Source organism: Sus scrofa, chromosome 3 (assembly GCF_000003025.6).
Source record: "Sus scrofa isolate TJ Tabasco breed Duroc chromosome 3, Sscrofa11.1, whole genome shotgun sequence".
Lineage (NCBI taxonomy): Eukaryota > Metazoa > Chordata > Mammalia > Artiodactyla > Suidae > Sus > Sus scrofa.
Window position 1 is genome coordinate 60,006,472 of NC_010445.4, and position 22,435 is coordinate 60,028,906.

Sequence of the window (22,435 nt, forward strand, 5' to 3'; positions counted from 1 at the left end):
GGGTTTGGGATGGAAATGTTCTAAAATCACACTGTGATGACAGTTGCACAATTATAAATATGATAAAATTTATTGGAAAAACGCTCCTCAATCAATTATTGAGTAAAATACCAGGACAAACATGAGATGGGAACACGATGTTAGACTAAGTTCTAAACCTGATTTTCTTCCTACCAGCTCTGGACAATAAGCAAGTCAGTGACTGGCCCTGTCCACAGAGGTTCTGGAGTGAAGACATCACCTGCCTTTACTACCCACCACCCACCCCACCCACAGAGGGCGCTGGGGGGCTCATGAGATGCTAGAGACATTATACTAATAAAAGCTGTAATTTTTCTAATGATAGGATTTGACATGGTCTATTCTAGTCTTAGGTCATTCCTTCTTCATTTGGAGGAATATTTTAAATTAGCTGTTATCACATAAGGAATTTATTAGCTGCAGGAGTAACACGTGCTTTCTGAGGGTTCTGTTCTCAAATGGGTGGTGCCCCTTGCCAAAGGGCTGTGCTGGGCACAGGGGCTTTCTAGAGTCCTGAAAACATCCTGTATCTTGGTCATGATGATCACGCAGGTGAATACACATGTAAGAATTCACTCAGTTGTATGCTTACAATCTGGGAAATTTACTATATAAATTACACCTCAGTAAAAAGTGTCAAGAAAAATACATGTAAAATTTAAATACACTGGTTCTTAGCTAATATGAAGAAACAAAAAGTAGTTTAAATTGAAAGATTCCTAGAGAGATACAGAGGAACAAAGACAATCATAAATAATTAATTTATTCATGATTACTAATTTTTGACTTAGCTGATATGGACTAGAAACCATTTCATGCCCTCCATCATAGGGATTAGTGTTGTTTCTAACTCAACATTCCTTGACTCTAATGAAAAATAATGCACCAAGAAAGGTGACATTAATACAAAATAAAATATTTTATTTTACTTTATCTTTTTATTTTTGCTTTTCTGGGCCATACCTGCAGCATATGGAAGCTCCTGGGCTTCAAACTGGAGTTGCAGCTGCCAGCCTATGTCACAGCCCTAGCAACACCAGATCTGAGACGCATTTGCAACCTCTGCCACAGCTTGTGACAAGACCAGATCCTTAACCCCCTGAGAAAGGCCAGGGATTGAACCCACATCCTCATGGATACTAGTCAAGTTTGTAACCCACTGAGCCACTATGAGAACTCCCTAATACAGTATTTTTAGAACGAAGCTAGACATTTTAATTCCTAGATATGAACTGATAAACCCAAGTGAACTAATTAATTAAACTCATTGATTCATTCCAGTGTTAGGGGGTTACTGGATTCCAGATACCATTCTGCACATTAGGGGCATAGCGGTTATAACACATACACACATGGGTAGGCACACATATACACACACACACAAAAAAAACATTCTATTATTGATAATGATCGTATTTACACTTGAGGAAACAATACTACATAACCTTGGCCAGGGTGCATTCACAAAGGAAGCTTCCCATCATAATATAATCAAAAAGCAAATAAAAGAAACAAACTTGAAGTTTTGCTGCTTTATTATGTGAAGCTCACCTCTGCAATCAGCGCATAATTTGGAACCATCATTGCAAAGGGTCTAAACAGGGCTTTCAAATTATCTGGCAATTCGGTTCTGCCTGCATATCCAGGATTCATTGTGATGAAGGCTGCACAGGTCATAACCAACTTTATTTCCCGCCCCTCAAACATGAATCTAGAAAGCTGTTGAAAGGAAAGAGAAAATATAAGTTAACACTTCTCCAAACATTTGTAAATTCTTCCTCATAGTGATGACTTAAGTACAAAACTTGTGTCATGTGCTTTCAAGCAAATACTACTGAATCCTGCTGTTGGAATGCTTTCCTTTCTGATTCTGTCCTACCCACTCAGTCTCTTTTGGGCTAAAATATTTCCTGCTCCCTGCTTTCCTACCCCTGCCTTGGCCCAACTACCTCTTCCTTCTGTAATCTAGGCCTCAACATCTTTTGCTGAGACTCCTCAATTCAGCTGAGGTTTAACAGCCACTAAACCTTCACCACCACCCCTTTTTGGTGTCCCCAAGAAGTCGAATCTGATCTTAGTCCTTAGGTGGTTAAGGTCCCACTGGTAGTGTCATTGGAATTACCTTTCACTTTTATTCAACAGCAAATGCTTGTTAAGTACCTGTTGCAAGTGGGCAGTGGGCTAGGCACGGATATGGAAAGTTGAAGGGGAGCCCTTGAGAAGCTCCTGGGTTTGCTGTGTGGAGTCAGGTCTGGCACTGTGACCATGCAGAGCACTAGATAGTGGAGGTGTGTGCAAAGCCTGGAGGGAGCAAATCTCATAGGAGGAGCAGGGAGCCCACCTGGCACCTAGAGAATGAAGAGTGCATTTCATGCAGATGATCAAGGCAGCCATTCCAATCCAAGGGAGCAGGAACCAGAAACAGATTGTATGTTCAGGGACTGACCAGCTATTCACTTTGCTAAAGGATAGAGTTCTAGGAGGAAAGTGTAAGTAGGCTGGGGCCTGAGCATCACAAATCTTGCATACTAGGCTAATTAATTTAGGTTTTGTTCCATGGGTGGAGAGGAGCAGAGAATTTTAATTAAAAAATTTTTTTAATTTTATGATTTTTTTCCATTATAGTTGATTTACAGTGTCAATTTCTACTGTACTGCAAAGTGACCCAGTCATACATACATACATACATATATATATTCTTTTTCTCACATTATCCTCCATCATGTTCCATCACAGGTGACTGGATACAGTTCCCTGGGCTACACAGTAGGATCTTATTGCTTATCCACTCCAAATGCAATAGTTTGCATCTAGAGAATTTTGAGCAGAGGGATAGGACCAAAGATGGCATTGGAGAAGTTAGACAAAGCACAGACAGGGGGATCAGGAAGGAATTGCTTTTGGGAGATAATGAGAGCCAGAGTCAGGGAGTTCTCAGACAACTGCCCAGGGCCTTACCTTTGCAGCTTTGGCATTTCTGATGGTAATGAGTTGCTGTGCAATGACTGACAACACTTCTATGTCAATTCGATTAAATTCATCAAAGCAGCACCAGGCCCCTGACTGTGCCAGACCACTGAAGAAACGCCCCATCATCTGAAATCAAAATAATACCATTTAACTCTGCACTGCAGAGTTGAACTCCTTCAAAAGTTAAATTTTGAGCTGAAATATGAACAAGAAAAGTGGTGGTATCTGCAAACAACCAATAATTTTATGTGAATCCTGGGTGACGTTAGAAGTTAACACCTTCTGTAAGAGGAAATATCTTTTTGCCTCTCTCTAAATGATTTAAAGCTAATTTTTATTTTAAAATAAAATGACAATCTGATCAATTTTCCTACTTTGTCATAACCTCCGTTCATCTATGTAAATACTTCAGAGGTTCTCAAAGAAAACGAAAACATAGACACACTTAGTGACCTATGAAAACCTTAAAAAACTTTACTAATGGAAGATTTTCTTGCCTTTACAAGGTCCTACAAATGGCAGATAACATACAGAAACCACTGAGCATAAGCACAGAGTAAAGAGGGCTCTTGAAGCTGGCAGCGCTGACCTTCTCTGACCAAGCTAAAACCCAAGGACTGCCTTATAGAGCAAGGGACATATTAGGATATTATCTTTGGGACATATTAGGATCTTTAGTGATATTTAGCCTATGGATGTCGACTATAGGCATGCTGTAGGGAGATCATAAGATATGGGAGAATAAAATAAAAAGATCACTGGAACTCATCCATAGTATAAAAAAGGGGGGGGTGTTATTTCTTATTGCAATAAGGGAGACCACACGCCATGGGGAAGCATGGGATAGCTCAGTAAAAGAACTTTAGGAGGACTTGTTATAGAAAAGTCTGGGGAAGGTTCAGTGAAGTGGGTTTTGCTCTATGTATTAGTTTCCCAGGGCTATTGTAACAAATTACCATAAACTGGGTGGCTTAAAACAACAGAAGTTTATTCTTGCATAGTTCTGGAGTCTATAAGTCTGAAATTAAGGTGTTGGCAGAGCTATATTCACTCTGAAGGTTCTAGGGGCGCATTTTTGCTTATGGCTTCATAGCTTTTCATGTTTGTAGCCAACCCCTAGTGTTCCTTGGTTTGCTTCCTGTGTATTTTCACATGGTCTCCTTTCTTGTGTATCTATGTCTGAATGTCCTTCTTCTTATCAATACACTAGTTGTTTGATTAGGGGTTCATCCAGGTCCAGGATGACCTCACCTTAGCTGGGTTACATCTGCGAAGACTCTCTTTCCAAATCAGGTCACATTCACAGGTATCAGCCAATAGAAACTGAACATATCTTTTTAGGCGACACCACAACACTCTAAATTTGTATTGGCAGAAAGCAGGGGCAATTCCATGATGGGTATCATAATATATCATAATAGCATCTATCTAGAGTGTGGCTCAAGGTGTTGGTAAGACTGCAGCAGTTACTCAGGTTAGTCGAGGAAGGATATTCGGTTATTTTTGTGGTTTGGACAGAGTTCTTGTTTGTGTCTGTCTTCAGATATGATTATGGTGTGGTTTTTTTGTCTCCCTGCATCATGGACACAAAGTGACCGGTCTGATGTTGGTGGTCTGTGAAACTGTGTTCAACCGGAGAAGGAGAGTCAGTTTGAACCAGGCCAGCTCTCAGCTGAGAGCAGTCAGGGGCTAATCTTCCCCCTTTCTTAAAAGGAACTAATTATGCAGCAAAAACTGATTGACCGTTAAAGATAATTTTTGGAGATATTTATGCCACTTTGATGTTTTATACTTTTTTTGTCTTTTTAGGGCTGCACCCACGGCATATGGAGGTTCCCAGGCTAGGGGTCGAATTGGAGCCACAGCTGCCAGCCTGCACCACAACCACAGCAACGCCAGATCTGAGCTGTGCCTGCAACCTACACCACAGCTCATGGCAATGCCGGATCCTTAACCCACTGAGTGAGGCCAGGGATCGAACCCCCATCCTTATGGTTCCTAGTCGGATTAATTTCCACTGCACCACGACGGGAAGTCCCGATGTTTTATACTTTTAAAAAAGGTTTTGTATTGCAGTATTTCAAACATACCTAAGAGGTAAAAGAAGGTATATGATACTCAGCTTAATGATTATCAATATTCTGCCTTTTTAAAAAAATTCTACTAACACTTTATGTTGTTGTTGTAGTATTTTCAAACAAGTCCCAGACATCATTAGTATTTCCCCATAAATCTCTAATGTGTAAGAACATTAAAAACAAAACACCAAACCAATACTATTAACATATTAAAACAAAACCAAGCAATTCCTTAATGTTATCTAATACCAGTCCACGTTCAATTTTCCCCAATTCTCCTTTTACAGTTGGTTTATTTACATAAGGATGCAAACAAGATCCAAACATTTCATTTGGTTAATTCTGAATCTCTTTAAATCTATAGCAGTTCCATGCATCCTTTCCCTTTATGCACTTTTAAAAAAAGGTCTATAGGTTATTTTCCCTATGAATTTTCTTGCATTCCATATTGGGTTGATTGTATTCTTCTGGTATTAATATATTTCTCTATTTTATATACTTCTTTAAAAAATTTTTTTTGCTTTTTAGGGCCACACCCATGGCACATGGAAGTTCTCAGGCTAGGGGTCGAATCGGAGCTACAGCTGCCGGCCTACTCCACAGCCACAGCAACACAGGATCCGAGCTGCCTTTGTGACCTATACCACAGCTGACAACGACACTGGATCCCCAACCCACTGAGTGAGGCCAGGGATTGAACCTGCATTTTCATGGATACTAGTTGGATTTGTTTCTGCTGCACCATGATGGGAACTCCCTATCTTATATACTTCTTGAAAATTGTATTTAAATCTAGAGACTTAATTTTTATTTATTTATTTATTTTTGGGTCTTTTTGTTGTTTCTAGGGCTGCACTCACAGCATATGGAGGTTTCCAGGCTAGGGGTCCAATCGGAGCTGTAGCTGCCAGCTTATGCCAGAGCCATAGCAACGCAGGATCTGAGCCACGTCTGCAACCTATACCATAGCTCACAGCAACGCCAGATCTTTAACCCACTGAGCAAGGCCAGGGATCGTACCCCCAACTTCATGGTTCCTAGTCGGATTCGTTAACCACTGAGCCACGACAGGAACTCCATAGAGACTTAATTAGACTCATTGAGGTTTAAATACTTTTGGACAAGAGCAATTCAGACTGCATACCATAGCAGGAGATGCATATTTCCTTGGCTATCTCACATTCAGGGAAGTGTTGATTGACCAATGGATAATTAGACTGATCCAGCCATTACAAACGTTACAATTACCTTTTTCATGTGGTTTTGAAAATGGTGATGACTGTCAGATCTAGTGATTTTTTATAGTTTGCAAATTAGAACATTCTCTAACACCATACACAAAAATAAACTCAAAGACCTAAATGTAAGGCCAGATACTATAAAACTTCTAAAGGAAAAATAGCAATTTCTTTCTTTTTTTTTTTTTTGTCTTTTGTCTTTTCGTTGTTGTTGTTGTTGTTGCTATTTCTTGGGCCGCGCCCGCGGCATATGGAGGTTCCCAGGCTAGGGGTCCAATCGGAGCTGTAGCCACCGGCCTACACCAGAGCCACAGCAACGCGGGATCCGAGCCGCGTCTGCAACCTACACCACAGCTCACGGCAACGCCGGATGGTTAACCCACTGAGCAAGGGCAGGGACCGAACCCGCAACCTCATGGTTCCTAGTTGGATTCGTTAACCACTGCGCCACGACGGGAACTCCAGAAAAATAGCAATTTCTAATGTTATCATCCTGCATGTATTAGCTATTATTCTTCTATAAAGAATTTTCCTCATCGACATCTTTAAAAATTGAGGTATAGTTGATTTACAACATTACATTACTTTCAGGTGTACAATATAGCGATTCAGTATTTTTACAGATTAAACTCCACTTATAGTTATTATAAAATATTGGCTATATTCCCTGTGTTGTACAAAGTATTCTTGTGACTTATTTACTTTATGCCTCTTAATCCCCTACCCCTCTTATGTCTTTCCCTCTTCCCTTTCCCCACTGGTAACTACTAGTTTGTTTGTTATAATTTGTTCTCTGTATCTGTGAGTCTGCTTCTTCTTTTTTTTTTTTTTTTTGTCTTTTTAGCTATTTCTTGGGCCGATCCCGCAGCATATGGAGGTTCCCAGGCTAGGGGTCGAATCAGAGATGGAGCCACCGGCCTACGCCAGAGCCACAGCAACGTGGGATCCAAGCCACGTCTGCAACCTACACCACAGCTCACGGCAACGCCGGATCCTTAACCCACTGAGCAAGGGCAGGGACTGAACCTGCAACCTCATGGTTCCTAGTCGGATTCGTTAATCACTGTGCCACGACAGGAACTCCTTTTTTTTTTTTTTTTTTTTTTTTTTTTTTTTTTTTTTTTTAGTTTGCTTCTTTTTTGTTATATTCTCTGGTTTATTTTTTTAGATTCCATATGTAAATGATAACAGAGTATTTGCCTTTTTAATTTACTAAACACAATACCCTCCAGGTCCACCCATGTTGTTGCAAATGGCAAGATCATTCGTTTGTATGGCTGAGTAATACTGCTCAGAAGAAAATGTGGGAGATTTTATATATGTATATGTGCACGTGCACACACGTGTGTGTGTATATGTATGTATGTATATATGTATCCATACATCTTCTTTATCCATACATCTGTTGATGGACACTTAGGTTGCTTCCATATCTTGGCAATTGCAAATAATGCTGCTATGAATATTGGGGTACGTTCATCTTTTCATTTTCTTCACATAGATACCCAGGACTGGAATTGCCAGATCTTATGGCAGTTCTATTTCTAGTATTTTGAGGAACCTCCTTGTTTTCCATAGTGGTTGCACCAATTTACATTCCTACCAAGAGCGTACAAGGGCTCCCTTTTCTGTACATCCTCACCAACTTTTTTTTTTTGTGGTCTTTTTGATAATAACCATTCTCACAAGTGGGGGTTGATCTCACTGTGGTTTAGGCTTGCATTTCGCTGATGATTAATGACATTGAGCATGTTTTCATGAGCCTGTTGGCTATCTGTATGTTTTCCTTGGAAAAATGTCTATTTGGACCTTGTGCCTATTTTTTTAATCAAGTGCTGACTCTCCTCCTTTGCTCTATTTATTCCTTTGCTCTATTTATTCCTTTGCCCCTACTAATTTCCCATGCTTGCGACCCCACCCCCCATTTTCTCCTTCTTTTATTGTGTCATGTTGCAGATAGAGAAAACCACACAGAACACTTAATGTTAGTGTTCAGATGCTGGGACTGTACCTTGTAGTCCAGCCCATCAGAGCAGTTAAAGACCACACACTGGATGGCAAGAGCCTTTGCAAGGTCTTTGGTAGTCTCGGTTTTCCCAGTGCCAGCAGGACCAGCTGGCGCACCTCCCAGGTCGAGCTGCAAAGCCCCCATGAGGCAAAGGTAGCAGCGATCCTAGAGAAAAGGATAAATGGTCATTATTGAAGGAAACTGACTCTGGCCACCAATGTATAAGTCCTTTCCTTTCTATAGCAGAGGGGTCATTATTTTTTTATGAAAGGTTCTATAGAAGTGGGAGTATCCTAAAAAATCCAGGCACATAATGAGATAATACAAATATCTGCTTCCCAAAGACGCATTCATGGCAAATCCTTTCCAGGGTTGATGTTAGATGGAAACTTTTCAGGACTATTTTGATTTTCAAAAAGCAGTCTTACGTCAACATGCATCTAAATGTTCGGTAACTTACCGTGAGAGGAGTGATAACTAATCTTGGGCATGCACCCAAATACTCATAGCCATAAGTGTACTGAGAGAGCGCCATCCTCGCCACACAGTTGTCCACGTCTATATCCCAATAATAGCGCAGCTGTCTCTGCCAGTCAAAGGATTCAACTGCCTCTACCTTCGTAAATGATAACAATGATACACATATTAGATGCACTCATTTCAGAAAGAAATATATGTTTTTATTTAAAAGAAATAGGTACCTTGGCTTGAACAAGTTCAGTGACTATGTCTCTGGCATGTACGTCAATAGTAATTAAGGCAGTTATGATGTTCCTGTGTAGTTTAGGAAGACTGCCTCGGACTATAGCAGCCAGGGCATTTAATCTCTACAGATTAAAAAAAAAAAAGAATTTGTAGTAATTAATTTTCAAAAGTCAGCTTACATGTATATCTTTTTACTATTAAATTTGGAATAGACATTTGCCAAAACTATCTATAAAATTAGCTATAAAACTAGAAAGTTTAGGCAAATGTCTATTCCAATTTTCCGCAGATCTATAATTCTGTGACCAAACAGGACAACAGTTTAACTTTTTAAATTTCTGTAAGATTTCTGTGGAGTATTATCTTTATCCCTATTTTATGTTAGAGGAAACTGAGGGTCAAGACGGTAAGTAAATTGATGGCAGTCACAGTTATAAAGTGGCAAAAATGAGACTTGAGTAGACATTTGCCTTGAGGAAAGCCCAGGCTCTTAACCACCATGTGATAATGTTTCTAGAGAAGATTGTTCTCCCTAAAAATTAAAGGTGATTAAAGTAGTGCTCCTCATTTTCAAATATATATATTTTTTGATAATCAGAAATCCTGAGCATTTTAGCCAAGCCAATGACTGATTAAGTGAAAGCATTTTTCTTTTCTTTTCTTTCTCTTTTTTTTTTTTTTTTTTTTTTTTTTTTGGCCTTTTAGGGCCGCAGCTGTGGCATACAGAAGTTCCAGGCTAGGGATCAAATCAGAGCTGCAGCTGCTGGCCTACATCATAGCCACAGCAACGTGGGATCCGAACTATGTCTGTGACCTACACCACAGCTCATGGCAATGCCAGATCCCCAACCCACTGAGCAAGGCCAAGGATCAAACCTGCATCCTCGTGGATACTAGTCGGATTCGTTTCCGCTGTGCTACAGTGGGAACACCCGAAAACATTTTTCAATAGGTTGAGTTCCTGATTTTCATGTAAACACATCTTTTTCAAAGAAGAGCAGTGCCTCTGAAGGCCCTGAATCGTTGTGCTGAATCCTTGCTCTGGCTGACCCTGATCAGGGCCACCTTTACTCAGGCATGGATGAGACTTTCCTTAGCCAGTCTTTCTGTCGTTGCAGCTCTTTGAGAGGAAGTGCTATTGAGGACCTTTATGAAAGAATTTTCTCTTATTTCAAGAAAATTATTTCCTCCTTTTTCTGTTTTAAGGGTGATTCTTTAAAAATGCAACGTGGCTTGGAAGTAGAAGTGAATTTGGTGTTAAAAGATTTTACACAGCTATAGTGGCATTTCCCAATGAGAGCTCAAAAAATTCTTGTAGAATGGTATTTAATTCATTCAATTATGTATTGTTTTGTTGCTAGGTTGCCTGATGCTTCTATAAAATAGTAGACAAGCATATGTTGAACCTAAGAGTAGAAATGACACAGATCCGGTGCTTTTCCTGGATTGAATAAGCTTCTGTGAGAGACAGCCAGGATCTAGGATGCAATTCCTCCTTAAATGTTGCAAACCATTATAATCCTGACATTTTCCTCTTGAATTGTTTTTTCCTTCTGTTTTTAACAACATTCATATAAATATACACAAAATCAAGGTAGTATTGCTGAGAAAACTTGAACATAAATAGTTTTAGTGAGAACCCCACCACTCTGCATGTCATGTCAGAGGATTATGATTTCTGAAGTGGCAGATTTGCAATAACCATGCCAGTAGAAGCCACTGAGACCATCTTGCACAGACAGCAAAATGTTTCATTGTCACTGTGCCATAACCTCACCTCAAAGTTGACATTTTCAAAAGCTTCCAGGGCCTCTAAACGGTTGCCGTCTTCTTTTTCCAAACAATCAGTCATATCTCGGCACCACATGATTTGAGAAACGGTCAGGATCACCTGCGTGGAGACACCTTCCTTCAGTGTGTGACGCATCTCAGCAAAACAGGATTTGCAAGGAGGGGAAATTTAAGGAGGGCAAGCTACCTGAGAAGGGTGGCCGGCAATCACCCATTCCGTCCTCAGTTTCCCTAGATAGTCAGCAATGGCGGCTTTGCACAGGCGCCGCAGAGATGTGAACATGGCTTCCTCCACTTTGCCCAGCCATTCCTCCACGTTGCCACGGGCCTTGAGGCCTTTCCCCAGGCTAACCTGGAAGGTAATTGGAGCAGGGGTAACGTGGTTCCTGGAGGCTGCACATCCTCTCTACTTCCCTAACAGAACCTTGGGTGGGGGAAACATGAGCTTGACCACAAATACTAGAACTTTCTTTTTTTCTTTTTCTTTTTTTGTCTTTTTAGGGCCACACCTGTGACATATGGAAGTTCCTAGGCTAGGGGTCAAATTGAAGCTACAGCTGCGAGCCTACACCACAGGCCACAGCAACGCCAGATCTGAGCTGCGTCTGCGACCCACACCACTGCTCATGGCAACATTGGATCCTTAACCCACTGAGCGAGGCCAGGGATCGAACCCACATCCTCCTGGATGCTAGTCAGGTGCATTACCGCTGAGCCATGACAGGAACTCCCTAGAACTTTCTATTGGCATCCCCCACTACAGCTCTCTCAACTCACCTGTGCTCAGTGCTCTATTTCACCGCTTCCCTTTGGTACCAACTCCTGGAAGGTGGAGTGTATGTGCACTACATGAATCCCTCCACTTTCTTTTCCTACTTGCTGCCATCTGAATTTTTTACTTCAAACACATCTCTAAACCTATACAGGCCATTAAGGTGAGCAATATTCTCCCAATTGTCCAGTCCAACTGACACTTTTCAGCTCTTCTCCTCTGTATTTCTTGGACTTTCAATGACCTGACTACCCTGCTTGTCTGGGCTTCTACAACTATTCTTTTTTTTTTTTTTTTTTTTTTTTGTCTTTTGTCTTTTTTTGTCTTTTTGTTGTTGTTGTTGTTGCTATTTCTTGGGCCGCTCTCGTGGCATATGGAGGTTCCCAGGCTAGGGGTCCAATCGGAGCTGTAGCCACCGGCCTACGCCAGAGCCACAGCAACGCGGGATCCGAGCCACCTCTGCAACCTACACCACAGCTCACGGCAACGCCGGATCATTAACCCACTGAGCAAGGGCAGGGATCGAACCCGCAACCTTATGGTTCCTAGTCGGATTCGTTAACCACTGCGCCACGACAGGAACTCCTCAACTATTCTTTTCTCTTCCCTTCAAATGCCCTGTTTCCCTGGACCCTAGCCTAGGTCTTCCTCTTTCTCTTCTTCAACACTAGAGATGAGCAAAATTCTATTGCAAGAGGATCAATTTAAGACAAGTAAAAATTTTTTGATTTATAATACTATATTTCTTTTAGGTGTACAGCATAGTGATTCAATACTATTAGAGATTAAACTCCATTGATAGTTATAAAATATTAGCTAGATTCCTTATGCTGTATATATATCTTTGCAGCTTATTTATTTTATTCAGAGTAGTTTGTACCTCTTAATCCCCTATCCCTATTTTGTCTTTCCCTACTCCCTGCTCCCCACTGGTAACTACTAGTTTGCTCTCTACATCTGTGAATCTGTTTCTATTTTGTTATATTAACTTGTATTGTTCTTTAGATTCCATGTATAAGTGCTAGCACAGAGTATTTCTCTATTTGACTTATTTAAATATGCATAATACCCCCCAGGTCCATCTATGTTGTTGCAAATGGCATTATTTCATTCTTTTTATTTATTTACTTATTTACTTATTTATTTACTTATTTTTATTTTTTCAGGGCTGTACTGTGGCATATGGAGGGTCCCAGGCTAGGGATCAAATCGGAGCTCTAGCTGCTGGTCTATGCCACAGCCACAGCAATGCCAGATCCAAGCTGTGTCTGCAACCTACACCACAGCTTACTGCAATACTGGATCCTTAACCCACTGTCAAAGACCAGAGATCAAATATGCATCCTCATGGATGCCAGTCAGATTCATTTCTGCTAAGTCATGACAGAAATTCCTTTATCATTCTTTTTAATGGCTGAGTAATATTCCATCGCATATATGTACCACATCTTCTTTATCTATTCATCTGCTAAAGGACACTTTGGTTGTTTCCATGTCTTGGCTACTATAAACAGTGCTGCTATGAACATTGGGGTACATGTATATGACAAGTGAAGTGTTTATGGGCCCCTGCCACTTACACCATTGTGTTATACCTGGACTGAAAGCTCTGGCATTTCCCTGCACAATTCCTCTATATGGAATGCTCTTCCTCCCATGTCTCCTCCTTATCTTTCTTGGCTGCCTGTAGGTGTGTGTCATTATCCCCTGTGAGGTCACTTGGGTCCCCATGATCTGCTAACACAGTCACTTGCATGGTATTCACCATACGCTAGGCACTGTGTAGTGCCCTGCAGACACCGCAGCCAAACAAGGACAACTTATACTTCATAGCCTCCACTGGGTACTGTTCTAAGTAACTGACATAGAGAAACATCTGAAAAACCCCTAGCAGTTCATTAATTGGGCACTATTACTAATCCTCATTTTACTGATGAGGTTAATGATTGGGAGTGAAATCCAGGTGGCTGGGCATAGAACCAGCTCTTAACCAGTCCACTCGCATGCCCCTTTTGGAGAATTACGACCTGGTTCCAGTTTTTTTCCATTCCATTCCCAAGAACAAAGCGCATGCCTCTGTTATTGCATTTACTGTAGGTGTTTCAACTGTTTGGCTAAGTTTCTACTAGACTCTGAACTCTTGGAGGGCAAGAATTTTTTCTTGGTTCTCCTTGATATTGCTGAGCCAGCAGAGTAACAGATCACAGTAGCACCTGACTGTATGTTTAGAGTGTCAATGAATAACCCTCTACCCTCAACCCCATGAGAGTAACAAAGTTTACCCATAAAGAATTATAAATAAAAACACCTTACCCTTTCTCCCTCAGGTGAGAGCATAGCTAAAATATCATTTGTGTAAACCTTTTCTGGCTCTGCATCTATAACAGGAATTTTGCTCTCAGTTGGAGGCATGAGAGCAAATTCGAGCTTTGAAATGGAGTCAAAGCATTTCCTTAAGTGCGGCTGCACAGCTTGGGGGTTTCGTGTCTGGGCCAAAATCTCCAGAAGTTCATCATTTGACAAGAAGTAAAATCTGGATTAAAGAAAATATGTAAAATGTAACTTGGAGCAAAGCCTTATATAGATATGAGAGATAAATCCCTTAGCCCCATCTCTTCCCCATACCCCGATTTCCTGGACCTCCAACCTACTGCTCTGGGTTTCTGGGGAGGCCACGTGTTTTTAACTATGATTGTTATGAAGCTTAGTGCAGATGCATCTCAAACCTCTAGAATTAATGCCTTATACCTAAAAGGTAGATATTTTTCAGAAAAATCGCAAAAATGGTAGCACTTGCTATAATACTGATTTTGTTTCATGTCTACTTCTCAGCTTTTGAACTCCTAGAGTGAAGGTGCATTATTTGTTTTTCCAAGAATATAGCCTTGTACCTCATGCATGCCTGATATTCAATACATAATTTATTGAATAGATGCATGGGTAGTTGTGGAAACCTCATCTGTTTTTACAAATACACAGCTGTGGGCCATGCTGGTGTGATTATGCATGAGATTTTCTTAGATCCTGCCCTACAGAGCCATGTGGAGGCATAAAGATACCCTATGAAAAAAAACTGGAGAAGGGGCACACCTGGATGCCCGGGGATGAAAGACAGGGATGAAGATCTGTCTGGAGAAGGTATTTCAGTTCATAGAGGAAGATGCCTATTTGAATCCCTCAAGACTGGAGGGATCCTAATGAGCTCCTGGGAGGCTCCCCTGTGGAGAGAAGGGGCCAGATGGGTACCAGCCATGTCAGCCTTCTCCTCTCACCTTGCCTCTCCCTGCTTTCCTTCCCAAAGCCGGAGACCTCAGAAACCTAATAGGAAGTCGGGAGGGTTGACCACTACTCATCCTCATCATCACTAAAGCCTTCAGCCCTGCAACAGGCTTGGGCCAGAGAAGGGGGAGGTTTTAACTCTGAAAAAAGTTTAGAGTTTTGATAATTACAGATTATTTACTGGGCTAAAGAGATTATTTTTTTTTTGCATTATTATTTGAGAATGACCAGAAAATACATGAGACCTGCTCAAGATTTTTTTTCCCGGGGGGAGGAAGAAACTAGCCCCAGCAGAAAACACAGAAGCTCTCATTAGAGATAAAGATATTTGGGTTGTACTCCATCAGTCATCCTTCTTTGAAATGCTAGATACAGTAATAATTAATTTGTCCTCCTTCTTATTTGATAATGAAACATGTAAATGTCAAGATTGGACCTTGAGCCCTGTGAAAGCAGCAAAAGTGTTGTGTTCATTTCTTGCCCCCAGGACCTAACTTGCCCCGTGGCTCATAGCAGGTCTTCATTAAGGTTTGGAGCGTGACATCAATGCAGCAAGAGCCTCCTGATATTAAACACTGCAGACCTAGTGGATGGAATTCTAAACAAAAGGAAAAATAAAAGCTGATACTTTTTGGTGTTCAATATTATCAAAGGTAAATCTGTGTCCAGGTTTCTTTAATGAGCAAAATTCAACATGCAAAGAACCAGGAAAACCTAACTAGCTCTCAAGAAATAAGAAAAAAGACACCAACCCAGATGACCCAAATGTTGGAATTATCAGAAAAACTTTTTAAATCAGTGTTTGCAATCATGATACCAAAAGAGAAAGCAAGTGCTTTTGAAACAAATGCAAAAACAGCAATGCTCAGCAAAGAAAAACAAACTATTTCTAAAAATGGAAATTTAGTTGTACAGAAAAATACAATAATGGAAATTAGAAATTCACTGGAGAGCCCAATAGTAGAATGGATATGTCAGAGGACAGAGTCAATGAACCTGAAGACAGATCAACAGAAATATTTCAATCTAAAAAACAGAAAGAAAAAAGAACAGGGATAAAAATGAGCAGAGTCATAAAGACCTATGAGACAATATCAAAAGATTTAGGGAGTTCCCGTTGTGGCGCAGTGGTTAACGAATCCGACTAGGAACCATGAGGTTGCGGGTTCGGTCCCTGCCCTTGCTCAGTGGGTTAATGATCTGGCGTTGCTGTGAGCTGTGGTGTAGGTTGCAGACGCGGCTCGGATCCCGCGTTGCTGTGGCTCTGGCGTAGGCCGGTGGCTACAGCTCCGATGAGACCCCTAGCCTGGGAACCTCCATATGCCACGGGAGCGGCCCAAGAAATAGCAACAACAACAACAACAACAACAACAACAACAACAACAACAACAAAAGACAAAAAAAAAAAAAAAAAAAAAAAGATATAATATTCATGTTATATGACTCAGGAGGAGAAGAGAGGTACAGAAAAATATTTAAAGAATGGCTAAAAATTTCCCGAATACGGTGGAAAAAGGTAAATTTACAGATTTAAGGACCTCAGTGAATGCCAAACAAAATGAACTAAAAGCAAAAAATAAACTAAATTAATGAAAGCCAGAAGATAGGGAGACAACATTTTTAAAGTACTGGAAGAAAAATACTGCCAAGTTAAATGTATAGAAAATGTACTTTAGAAATGAAAGTGATTTAAAGACATTCTGCAATGAAAGAAAACTAAGAGAACTTGTTGCCAATAGACCTGCTTTAAATGAAATGCAACAGAAATTGAAAAATTGGTCATATAATTCACATAGATATTAAACAAACAACAACAAAGCAGTGTACAGATTTTCTCTGGCCTAGGGAGACACAAGTTGGAACCACTGATTTAATAAACAATAGGCACGTTCCAAACTTCAGCTGCTTCTATTGTTTCCCATGTTGCATGAATGCCATTTTAGTAAGATTGGCGTACATTCTTTCAAGCCCAACCAGTTCTATTAAACTCAATCAAATCTTCCAGATCTTCAGATCACCACCTCTCAGTCAAATAACCCACATAAGCACCTGACCTTGGCTGACTCAAGTGTTCTTCCTAGGAACAGACCTGCAGAGTCATTTCCTTAACCACTCACAGGAAAAATCCATGAAAGAGGAACAATTCAGTGATGCTCTCTGTGTTACGGTACAATGCGCCCTAGTGACTGAAGTTAGGGGTCATACAGAATTATGACGTAATGGTGTATATACATGACTCTCCACCTGTTAACCAGGAGCTCCATTAGACCAGGGATCTGACCTTTTCTTTGTATCTTTACCACTCTCAGCAAAACATTTGGTGTGTTTTTTAGAATGAGGGGATGAGCAAAACTTTCATTTGGAATTTCTGAAATGACCTCAGGCAATTTCTACAGTGATACACTCAAGCCATCAGTTAACCTAAAGAGGCCAGCTCAGGCAACATGGGTCTCTAGCTTTTTACACACGCACACCTGTGGACACACTCACACATGCAGAGACACACATACACACCCAGCAGTGGAACAATGCTGTGATCAAGAATCCTTGTAGGAGTTCCTGTTGTGGCTCAGGCAGTAACGAACCCAACTGGCATCCATGAGGATGTCAGTCCGATCCCTGGCCTCCCTCAGTGGGTTCAGGATCTGGCATTGCTGTGACCTATGGTGTAGGTTGCAGATGTGGTTCTGATCCCACGTTGCTGTGGCTGTGGCATAGGGTGGCAGCTGCAGCTCTAATTCAACCCCTGGCCTGGGAACCTCCATATGTCACAGGTGCAGCCCTAAAGAAAAAAAAAAAATCATTCTAGCACCTTGCATACTTAGCCACTTAAACTTTCATCAAATTTTGTATCTTTATCACTGAGATTTATACTCCCCAGTAAAGATATTAGCTTTCATCTTTCAAATATCTTTCACCTTTCTCTCTCTGGTTCCCTGATGTTTTCAGACTATAGTTTGTTTTTAAGTATAGGCTTAAAAATTAATGGATACTCTTAACTACTAATATCAGAGGTAGCTTTATAAACTTACCTTGGAAAGATAACTCTTTTTGATTCTAAATATGCCTCTAGACACTTCTGAATTTGGTCAAGTAATGCATTATTATTTTGAAAAGTCTCCAGAAGTCCTAGTCATTGAAAAAAAAAAGTATTGGTAAAATTGTGTTACAATAAATAGAGAATACATATACTAAATGGAAATAAAATGATATTAACCTCTTTAAAATCTTTGGTTTTATTTGGTAAAAGAATAGACCAATAAAATATGGGGAGGTTGGTTAAGAATGTTAACAATCAAGTGAATGATAAATAGAGTCTTTGCCAGTTCTGAAGTTTGGGAACGCTAGCTGGGAAGTATAATGGGGCTTCAGTTGTATTAGTGATTTCTCTTTATTATGATGGGCAGTATATACACAGATAGGTGTCTGTGTTACCATTCTAGATTTCATATTATTGGATTTTGTGTGTGTGGATCTCTGAACAAAATCTCATAGCAGTAGTAAGTATAATTGTCTTTCTACTTCTCCCAACTCCTGCCACTCTGTCAAATTGGGCTGTTTGACTCATTCTGGGAAGGGGTGGTTTTAGGAATAGTTGTAGCTCTATTTGTCATTCACTTGTTTTTCATTGTAGTTAGACTCCTCATCTGAAACATAAGTGGTAAACATATTAAACTGTGTATTTCTTGACTTGAAATTGTTTATTTATTATTTCTATTTTTGTTAAGATAAACACTGTTGTTATGAACATCATCCATGTTTTCTGGTACTTCTCTAAATATGTGTGAGTGTGTGTGTGTGTGTACACATGCCTAGGAGAGGAGTTGATGTGTTACAGGGGTATGCTCACTTCAAATTTACTGGAAAATGCCAAGATATTTTAAGTGTTTGTACTATTCTGCATGCCTACAAGAAGTGTCTGAAAATGTCCATTGCTCTAAATCACTGTCAATGTTTAAGACTGTAAACTTTAAAAAAATATTTTCCAATCTATTGGGTATAAAAAAAAAAAGAATGTTGACAATCATCTTTATTAATTTTGTTATTTTACACAGTTGAATAAGTATTTATTTACTTACTTTTAAATTATTTTCTATCTTGAACATTTATTACTTGTGTTTTTTGTTTTTTGTTTTTATTTTTTTTTCTTTTATTGGCTTCCCCTTGGCATATGGAGTTTCCAGGACAGGGATCAGATCCGAGCAACAGTTGCAACCTATGTCACAGCTGTGGCTATGCCAGATCCTTTAACTCACTGCACCAGGGCCAGGAACTGAACCTGCGTCCTGATGCTGCAGAGAGGCCACCAATCCCATTGCGCCACAGTGGAAACTCCTGAACAAGCATTTAATTTGAAACCTTTTTTTCTGGCCTCCTCCACTTTGAGAGGCTTAAGGTGCTACCAACCAGAGTCAAAGGATTGCCTTCGCTTTGACCCTCTAAACAAAGGCATTCACTAAAACATTCCACATTCTCTGTCACTTTCTTATTTATGTCTTGTTTCCTCTGCATCTTTAGATGCTGAAATTGTGGCAACAGAATCCTACCTCTTTATCACTAAATTTTAGAGTCTCAAGGGAACCTCACGTCTCATGTGACATTGCCATTTTGGTGCTTGTCACAGCGCCTGGCTTCCTCACCTGCCCAAGAATCAAATCCATTCTTTTTCACGGCCTCCAAGGCTCTGTGTGGTCAATGGCCCAATCCAATCCCCAATCCCTGACCCAGGCATGCTCCCCTCTGCAGCCTCACTCCTAAGCTCTCTGCCGTGCGCTGTGCTCCACTCCACTCCGGTTCCTTGCAGACCGTGACGCTTGTCAAGTATATTCTCACTACACAGTCTCGGCCTTTGTTCTCTCTGCCTTTAGCAGGCATCCCTTAGATCCATATGCATAGTCCATTCCCTCATTCATACAGACTTCTACTCAAAAGGCACTTGATTCAAAAATCCTTCTCTCTCTCTCTCTCTCTCACCACACACACACACACACACACACACACACGGCAGTCTCTAGTCCCTTTGCCCTGATTACTTTTCTTCACAACTTTATCATCACTTAAAATGATATATACAGGTTCACACTTCTTTATCTGAAACCCCTAGAACCAAATGTGTTTTGGAATTTATTTTTATTTCAAAAGCTATACAACAAAAGTCTAGCAGGGACTGGGGCAGCACTCTGTAATAAAACACACTCATATTTCTGCAGCAAAAGGTTTGAATGTGCACAGTCAGTGGATGCAGTCAGCAGGAAAAAGGTCTCTCAGGTATGTCCATGTCCCAGTCCCCAGAACCTGAGAATATGCTAGCTTTTATGGAAAAAGCCATCTGGCAGGTGTGATTGAGGATTACAGGCTGGGGAGATTACCGTGGAAAATGCAGTGGGCCCAGAATATTCATAGGGGTCTTTATTTATAAGAGGGAGACAAGGAGATGCCATGACAGTAGACTGGAGGGATGCAGTTGTGGCTGGCAGGGGACCAAGAACCAAGGATGTGGGCAGCTTCTTGAAGCCCCGAGGCATTAACATTTTCATCTCATACCGTATAGCTTCTCCTTTCTGTTTCTGTTTTACATAAGAGTCTCTGAGCAAGAAGCACAGCCCAGCAGGCTGCCTCTGTTGGACCAGGAAGCTCTCTAGAGGAATCACCAGGACAAGCCATGCACGGCCATTGGCAGAACAGCAGTCGATCCTGCTGAGGCTTTGATACAAAGCATGAAGTTCTATCACCATGTATGTGCACCCTGAAAGATTTTGATTCTGCATCCCTAGAAACAGAACTTATTAAAATGCATTTCAACCTTGAGATTGGAACTACCATTAGCGGTAATAACTATAAGTGGTTTTAATGAATTAAAAATAAGCGGTGGAAATTTTTATGGTTGTAAGTCTACAACTGCTTTAGTAGAATGGGGCAACTGAATGTAAAAGTATGTCTTGTAGCCCAAGCTGTGAGATGAAAGCATCACTGATACCCTGGGGCAGCACCCCTCTCCAATTCCAAAAACAACAAAAGCAGCAGATTCTTCTGTGGAAAACTATAAACTGAGCTGAGAAATGAGGATTAAAAAGATAATAATGATAATGATAATAACCACAGTGTTCCAGTTCACACTGCCTAGCAAGTGTCAAATGTACCACAACTATTCCTGGTCACTGATGCTCACTAGAATCAAGGGTTGAATGAAGCACATACGATTAGACTCCTAGAAGTGATGAACGTTTTAGACGATTATAACAGTTTTTGCTTGTGCCTTTTTTCATTATGCATCATGTAAACAACTACTTTCTCCTAGTTTATATTTTATTTTTGATTGAGATATTGCATGTATTTATTCATTTTTCCATATATCACAGTGTGCACATGCCAGTCCCGAACCCCCAGTCCATCCTTCCCCACCACCTCTCCCCCTTTGGTAACCACAGGTTTGTTTTCAAAGTCTGTGAGTCTGTTTCTGTTCTGCAAATAAGTTCATTTGCATCTTTTTAAAAGTCACATGTAAATGAGGTTTGATGTTTGATGTTTGTCTTCCACTGTCTAACTTCACTTAGTATGATCATCTCTTTGTGCTTTTTGTACCTGGTTGGGTCGCTGCTCGGAGAGCGTTCGGCAGTCGGTTCACCTTCCTCATGATCTCCTTCCAGGACTTATCCACCTGAAGGAACATCTTGGCCTCTGCAGGCAACTGCCTCTGAATATCTGGAGCATTAAATATACTTTCTAGGTAGAGCCAGTTTCTCTGGCAGTTCAGCCACTCTTCCTAGGAAGAAAAATAGGGACATTACCCGATTTTTTTTTTTTTTACCCCAAGTGGAAAACACACAGTTATATTAAAAATAATTACATGGGGATTCACAGTATCGTTTTCCTTCTGGCAGCTTCTCACAGGTCCTTTGAAATGAAACGCGTTTAAAGGGTCCAAGACTCATCTCAGCCTAATTTCAACCCATTTTATAGAGTAGAGTTATACTGATTCTACCACCATGTGGTGACCAGGATGGACCCAGCGAAAGAGGATGAAAATGTCCAGGGGAGACATTCTAGGGGGAGGCAAGATGCTTAAAGAAATATGAAGGGTTGGGAAGTGGTAAGTTTCATGACTATTTCCAAATATAAAAAAGGTGATCAAGAAAGGGTTTTTTTTTTTAGTCTCAATTATGTCTATATTTTTCTGTCTTCTTTTTTTAAAGAAGAATTATGATGAATTTTCATCAATCGAAAAAAGTAAAACCTGTTGGTGATAGAACATGTGGCAAATACTGAAGACAGGGAAGACGAAGAAAATCATGCATTACCTCTCTTCTTAGAAATAATCACTGTTAATCAAAGAAACCAGAAACACGGGGTGATCTAAAGGCTGCAGACCTCCTCCTCCCTCTGGGCCTCCTACCCTGTGTGCAGGCAGAGATGCAGGCAGAGATCCAGGCAGGGGCTTCTCACTTTTCATTCTAGATTTGGGGCCATGCCTAAGCCTTAATGTCACAACCATTCCCTGGTTTGTTTCAGGTCTCTCATGCTGTCTATACAGTTAATTCTCCATAGGGTCCATCCCTACTCTCCAGCAGTGCTT

General features: G+C 40.6%; 1 protein-coding gene across 5 annotated transcripts in view; it reads right to left on the minus strand.

The window, feature by feature from the left end:
* The window catches only part of DNAH6 (dynein axonemal heavy chain 6), a 254,417-nt gene that overhangs the window by 146,614 nt on the left and 85,368 nt on the right, over positions 1–22,435 (minus strand). For all 5 annotated transcript variants that reach the window (XM_021087305.1, XM_021087306.1, XM_021087308.1 and 2 more), the window contains 10 exons: positions 21,445–21,625; positions 17,895–17,991; positions 13,897–14,116; positions 10,999–11,163; positions 10,798–10,911; positions 9,017–9,142; positions 8,776–8,931; positions 8,319–8,480; positions 2,980–3,117; positions 1,573–1,740 (listed from right to left, as the gene is read on the minus strand). In XM_021087305.1, coding sequence (XP_020942964.1) covers positions 1,573–1,740; positions 2,980–3,117; positions 8,319–8,480; positions 8,776–8,931; positions 9,017–9,142; positions 10,798–10,911; positions 10,999–11,163; positions 13,897–14,116; positions 17,895–17,991; positions 21,445–21,625 — 1,527 coding nt within the window. The remainder of the gene's footprint in view (positions 1–1,572; positions 1,741–2,979; positions 3,118–8,318; positions 8,481–8,775; positions 8,932–9,016; positions 9,143–10,797; positions 10,912–10,998; positions 11,164–13,896; positions 14,117–17,894; positions 17,992–21,444; positions 21,626–22,435) is intronic.